The 7,500-nt window shown below is 39.8% G+C and overlaps 1 protein-coding gene across 1 annotated transcript in view; it reads left to right on the top strand.

Moving 5' to 3' along the window:
* Positions 1-2,027, top strand: part of LOC119580454 — a 4,518-nt gene extending 2,491 nt beyond the window's left edge. Inside the window, exons 3-5 of the mRNA XM_037928606.1 lie at positions 103-276; positions 1,715-1,767; positions 1,998-2,027. Of these exons, the coding sequence (XP_037784534.1) occupies positions 103-276; positions 1,715-1,767; positions 1,998-2,027 (257 nt within the window). The remainder of the gene's footprint in view (positions 1-102; positions 277-1,714; positions 1,768-1,997) is intronic.
* Positions 2,028-7,500: the final 5,473 nt, after the last annotated feature.

Here is a 7,500-nt window from a genome sequence, read left to right as displayed (position 1 = left end):
CCTCCCCCACCTATCCCCCCACATCTCCCTCTCTCTCTCTCCTACCCCCACCTCCCCACCTCCTCTCTCCCACTCCCCACCTCCCTTCCCCATCCCCACCAGACATCATCTTCCCCAAAGAGGAATTCGAGAGCTGTCAACTCAGATCCGGACGCCCAGGAGTCTGCCGCCTGATCCGCTCGTGCCCTGAGGTTCTACAGACGCTGTCCACTCGGAACCCGGTTCACTGTGGCTTCGTCGGGAGGGAACGCTCTATGCCTGAAAGAACCTCCAATAGTAAGGAGAGGGAGGTTTGCTCTTTTTTCTCGTTCATATTCTTCTTCTTATTCTTATTCTCCTTCTTCTTTTTAATCTTCTTTTTCTTCTTCTTCATCTTCTTTTTCTTCTTCTTTTTCTTCTTCTTCGTCTTCATCTTCTTCTTCTTCATCTTCTTTTTCTTCTTCTTTTTCATATTATACATTTTGCATATGATTATTTTTATTTTATTTTTATTCTTACTTTTTATTATTATTAATCTTCTTTTCTTCTTCTTCTTTCATCTCTTTTTCTTCTTCTGTTTTCTTATCTTCTTCATCTTCTTTTTCTTTTTTCTTCTTCTTCTTCTTCATTTCCTTTTCTTCTTAACTTCTTTTTCATCGCTTTTCTTTCTTAATCTTTTTCTCATCTTAATCTTCTTTTCTTCTTCATCTTCTTTTTCTTCATTTTCTTCTGTATCTCTTATTCATCTTCATGTTTGGTCTTTAACGTGTAAGTTTTTTTCTTCTTCTTTTTGTGTGTGTTTGGCTTTGTCTTGTTGTGTTCTTTTGTTTGTAATGTTTGTCTTTTCTTTTAGTGGTTTTTACGCTTTTTTTTTTTTTTTTTTTGCTTTTTGTAAACTTTATTTATGGAAAGCTTGGTGTGTGTGGTTACGTGTTTGGGTGTTTGTGGTGTGTGTGTTTATGGATGAAGTTATATACTCACTTCACTCTTTATCGTAAATAATTTACTACAGCGTTTGTCTTGCATTTTCTCTCTCCATTACGGTAGTGGAGAGCTTCTAATTATGTTAAATCATCTAATTGTGTCAGTCGTAAATGTGTTGGCTGCCTTAAACGCTCTTTGAAGTGAGTTTGCTTTTATTGTATAAAGTCACCTTTATCTTAATTTCCTTTGAAAACGACGTCTATTATACTATATATATATATAATATATATATATATATATATATATATATATATATATATATATATATATATATATATATATATGTCAAGGGCCGCGGTGGCCGAAGGTTAGAGCGTCGGACTCAAACTGTCACGACGGCAATCTGAAGTTCGAGGGTTAGATTTGTCACCGACCGACCGCGTTGTTTACCTTGGGCAAGGAACTTCACCTCGATTGCATGCATAGCCACTGGTGCCAAAGACCAGCTCAAGTCCTCAGTGCTGTCCCAAGCCGGATAAAATAAGAGAGAATGATTACAAAAAAGTAACACCGGCACTCTCCGTGAAAGGAACTGGGGACCCTACCAGTTACTCACGCCAAGAGCTATCACAACGTGAAAACTGCAATTGAGTATCAGGCTGTGACCACGCGGCGCAGACATGAACCTACCGTAAATGATGATGATATATATACTATATTATATATAGCCAAACGAAGTTTCACATTCAATATATTGTTAAACGGAATAGTATGTCATTTCACTTCTAATTAAATATATTTCCCATTTCAGAGGAATCCAACGGTTACACCCGTTTGGATATCTCTCCACCTCAAGTCACTTTGGTAGATATGGCAACGTTAATTACTATGCAAATAATGAGTAGATAGGGTAGAATCGACTGGTAGTTGAAATGTACATGAATATCTTGCATATACGTGTTTTGGAGAAGGGATATGTATGTAATTCAGGTTGGCTATATAGGTAGGCAGCTATACCCTATTGTATATAAAAAAAAGAAAATACATATTCAATAAACAACTTCAACGACACCTTTTTTGCTATTACACTTTAGTCGCAGGGAGTTCTAACACCGCAGTACTAAACCACTTTAATATCCATGACTTAGTCATTATATGAAATTATATCTTCGTTTAGACAAGACTAAATGTGAGTTGTTGAAGGAAGCGATGCATCTGCACCAGTAGTGTTCCCGCATTGTAAGGCCTCAAGGGATAAAGGGTCACGTTTTATGTTCATGTCGACCCTTGGTTTGGAGAGATATGTGAAGCTTCAAATAGTCTACAGGCTTTAGTAATCCTGACATTTTTCTTCTTTCCCTCTCCATTCCTTTTCCTTTCCTTTTCCTTTTCTTTTTCTTTCCTTTCTTCCTCCTCCTCCTCCTCCTCCTCCTTCCTCTTCATCCCCATTTTTTTCTCCTTCTCCTCCTACTCATCCTCCTCCTCCTCTCTCAGCCTCCTTCCCTCCTCCTCTCCTTATCCTATCCCTCTCTCTCACCAATCCTCCTCACTCCTCCTCCTTTCTCCTCCTCTTATTCTTCTCCTCCTCCTTTCCTCCTCCTCCTCATCCCCTCCACCTCCCCCTCCTCATTCCTCCTCCTCCTCCTACTCCTCTCTCATACCTCCTCCTGCCTCCTCTCCTCCGCACTCCTCCACTTTCTCTTTAATTCACAAACGCAACATGTGCCTTCTCAAGTTTGCGGGAAACAGGGAGTTTATTCGCACCGGCTTGTGGTTCTCTCTACTACGTGGTGTTCAGCGACGGTGTCAGCGTTCGCGATTTTCCGATAAGTGATAGGAGAACGGCTTGCGTTCAGGATGCTTGGCAGTCATGGTCTGTCTCCGAGGTTTGGGACTGGGGGATTTTTTTTCGTTTTTCTCGTGTTTTTTTTTTTTTTTTTTCGGGGAGGGGGGTTGGTTGTTGGGTGGTGGTTATTCTGTTGGTTAGTTTGAGTGGGTGTGTTTTTCTGTCTGTCGTAGTTCTGTGTTGTAGTTTTTGTTTTGTTTGTTGTATTGTATTTGATTTTATTTTGTTGCAGGCCTTGTAGTTTGTGGTTTGATTACTCTGCTATTGATGAAATATCAAAGTACCGGTTTCGTGTGTAAGCTATGAGATAAACACATCTGTGGTTGATATATTAGATAGGTGTAGATAATGAGCAAAATACAGACACAGTAACGTGCGATGCAATGATGCAGTGACCATCCATAATAAATATCCTGGTCTTTTTATTATTGTTACGTTTCCTTTCACTACAAACACGAACTTACGCCACACACACACACACACACACACACACACCACACAAACACACACACACACACACACAACACACACACACACACACACAACACACATCACTCACACACACTCACTCACGCACAGACAACACAGCCGATTTACTTTTATCTCCTCTAGAGTACTAGAACCCATACTTTCCTCATGCGATAAGTGAGGTATGCGTATAATCCTCTTTAGCATGTATAGATATATATATATAAGATTAAGATAGATTATAGTAGAATATTATATAATATAGGATAGAGAGAGAGATAGATATAGAGATATATATATATTTAGTATTTATATAGATATATAGCCATATATATATAAGAGATATATATATATATATATATATATAGATATAATTATATAGTATGACACACATATTATATATCGAAGATAATTACTGAAACAATTTATCCATTGTGGCACTTTGTGTTTGTTTATATGAAAATGGAGAGAGAGAAAGAGAGACAGACAGGACAGAGACAGAGAATGAGAGGAGAGAGCGTCAGAAGGACAGAGACAGACAGGCAGTACAGACAAACAGACAGACAAAACAGACAGACAGGCTAGATAGATAGATAGATAGATAGAGAGAGAGAGAGAGACGAGAGAGATGAGAGGAGAGAGAGAAAGTCGTGTTGAGAAGTAATTATACATTTCAGTAGTATATATTATATGTAGAGAGAGAGGGAGAGAGAGGAGAGGATGAAGGGAAGAAGAAGGAAGAAGAGAGGGAGAGGATCGGGACAGGGATAGAGAGAGGGATAGAGATAGGGATAGACAGACGAAAGGACACACGCACACACACACACACAGATAGAGAGAGCACACAACAGACCACAAACACTCAGACAGGCAGAGAGAGGAGCAAGGGTAATTATGCAAAGGTAAACGTACTTCTTAACCCCTCCCCCTCCCCTTGTCTCCCCCCCCCTCTCAGAATTTGGAGGACTCCACCCCCGTGAATGTCCCCCCCCCCCCCCCGTCGGTCTCCTTGGGCCGTCCCTTCCCCCCCTCACCACCACGGAAGCGCCGTCGACTATCGTAAGTAATGTTAAAGTTCATAATGTTCTTGTGCGTGTATGTGGAGTTGTGTGGTGCGGTGGGTGTGCGGGGCACGTTGTGGTGGGTTGTCGTGGGGTGTGTGGGGTGGGGGGGTAGGGGGGTTGTTCGTTTGTGGGTATGGGTGTGGGTCGGGTTGTGTTGTTTGTTGTGGGGGGGGGGGGAGGGAGTTGCTTGGGTGGGTGTGCGTGCGGGTTATATATAGGTAGATATATATATACGGGGTATATAATTATTAAACTACCTAATATAACAGCGAATATCCAGCCGTACCCTTTCTACCTCCCCACACCTCACAACCCACCCCTTCCCCCCGCCCACCCCTCCGCAGTCTGACCCCGCCTCCTGGAGGAGCCCTACAGCGCCAGGGCTTCACCATCAACCGACGTAAAGAGAGACGGGGACGGGTCGGAGCTTCGGTGGTCGAACGGCACTCACTACAACCCGAATACAAGGTGGATTTCGTCTCTCTCGTGGGGCAGAAACGTCAGGCTTCGTCCTCGCTAAGATATGTCAGTGTGGGTTTGGGCGGTGTTGGTTGTGTGAGGGTGGGGGTGGGGGGTGAGGATGGTACCTGTGTGAGTGGGGTGGGTTACCTGGTGTGGGGATGGGGGAGAGGGAGGTACCTGTGGGGATGGGGTGTGAGAGGGAGGGACCTGGGTGTGGTGGGTGTGTGTGTGTGTGGGGTGCGGGTGTGTGTGTGTGTGAGAGAGAGAGAGAGAGAGAGAGTGAGGGTGAGTATGGGTGGTATGTGGATGTCGACGTGGGTATGCGGGTGTGTTTGGGGGGGTGTGGTGGGTGTGTGGGGGGGTATATGTTATAAAGTATATGGTGTGTTTGTGTTGCGTTACTGAAGAATAAGTGTTTTGTATTGAGGGGGGGGGGGGGGTTAGGGGGTTAATGAAGTATACGGTGCTGAGTGTAAGCGAGGAGGGGACGATGTTGAATTATTGAATTTGTTTACATTGGAATGTGTATAGTAGGATGTGTATCATCAATTCATCATCACCATCACATCATCTTCATCATTATCAATATCATCATCGCAATCACCACCCATTATCATCACCATCACCCACCACCACACCACCCTCGTCACATCATCATCATCATCCTCATCATCATCATCATCATCATCATCATCATCATCATCATAATCAATCATATCACATCATCATCATCACCACCATCATCATTATACCATCATCACACCACCACCAACATCTCATCCTCATATTATAATTATTTCCCGCACTTCCCCGTTTACATGAGCTAGTGAATGTAATCTATTTAATGAGCAATGATATAGATTCATAGATGTTTTACGTTCAATTTCATGTCGAATAATGGGAACACTGTTATTAGATACTGTATTTGCATGACCTGTATCATGTAGCGTTAGTGGAGTAGGGGTTTAAAAATGCATTTCTATGAACAGTATTAAGACACATTGTAGATTTTAGCAAATACTCGTGATGAAATTATTTGAATGAACAGATTGCTTCGTATGATTTTTTTGTTGTTGTTGTTGCTTAAACAGAGTAGTCTAGTAACATATAAAACATATTACCAATAAATTAGAAATAAGTATAAATACATATAACATAGGATGTAATACGTAGCAAGTACAATGAATATAATACAAACCAAAATATAACTATAGGTCAATAAGATTACAAATACGTATCTTACATAAATATAGCATATGACCTTACCAGGCCAATGAACGATACAAAACAAATATAACTAGATAAATAAAGATACAAAATAAGCATTTTAAGATAATATATGAACTTACCAGGCATTGCGTGGGCCGAAAGAGAACGGACGGTTTCATCGATTGGTTTCCCCCCTGACGGCGTTATCATCACAATGAGCAGTGGGTGTTGTCAGCCGCCCATTGCTTCCTACAGAGGTGAGTATGGGGGTGTGTGTGGGGGAGGGGGAAGGGGGGAGGTGTGTGGGGGAGGGGGAAGGGGAAGGAGGGAGGGAGAGTATGTGTGCGCTTGTGTGTTTGTTTGGTGTGTGGTGTTTTCGTGTGTGTTGTGGTGTGTTTGTTTGTTTTGGTGGTGTGTGTGTGTTTGTGTGTGTGTGTGTGTGTTTGTTGTTTGGGCGTTGTTGTGGTTTGTGTGTGTGTGTTGTGTGGGTGTTTGTGTGTGTGTGTGTGTGTGTGAGGTGTGTGTGTGTGTATAGTTGTCTCTGTTACTAGAGGCGATTGTAAGGGTGACCTGTACTGTAGGAAGTTACCCATATTTATTCTTTATTCATTACTGTTATGCTTATGTTATTCATGTTTTATTAATATGATTCAGTTTTCCATGTACTGAGTAGGTATTTTTGTTTTTACATTATGATATTTAGATGTTCTATATTGTTATATATTATATGTATTTATATTATCATGTCATATTTTATTTACATCATTCATATTTTATTTATATCGTTTATATTATGTTCATACCATTTATATCTTAATTATGGCATTTATATTTCATTTCATTCATATCATTTCTATTTAATTAATATCATTTATATTTTATTTATATCAATTATATTGTATTCACATCATTTATATTTTATCATATAATTGATATTCAATTAATATCAGTAATATTTATATATGATATTTATATTTGATGCAGCTCATTCATATTTATCTCTATAATCTATATTTTTAATATTATTTATATTTTGTCAGATCATTTTCTTTTATGTATGTCATTTCATATATATCTAAGGTAATGTATTATATTTTTACACATCCTATTAATTTTATATTATCTACGTCATTTTCCTTTATCATTAGCGATTTAGTTATTTAGTTATTATTTTTTATTATATTACTCCCATCTCCAATGTACTGAGGAAGGTGACTGTATTTATATTTTTTTCACATCCTATTAATTCTATATTCTACATATTTATATATTTTGTATTTATTTATTCATCTTATCTATCTAGTATCTACTTAGTTAGTCATTTTATTTGTTTATTTATTTATTATCTATTTATTTATTTATTATTATTTATTTATACTCCCCCATCTCCCCTGAATGAAGGAGGTGACTGTGGTCCGCCTGGGAGAACACGATACAGTGGACGACAATGAGGGAGCCATGCACAAGAATCGGTGATCGCAGGTTATTCTGTATCCTGACTACCATTTCATTCATGCAATCAAGACTGGCGTTGATTCAAGCTCGAAC

Source organism: Penaeus monodon, chromosome 13 (genome assembly GCF_015228065.2).
Source record: "Penaeus monodon isolate SGIC_2016 chromosome 13, NSTDA_Pmon_1, whole genome shotgun sequence".
Taxonomy (NCBI): Eukaryota; Metazoa; Arthropoda; class Malacostraca; order Decapoda; family Penaeidae; genus Penaeus; species Penaeus monodon.
This window is presented reverse-complemented; position numbering and strand designations above follow the sequence as displayed.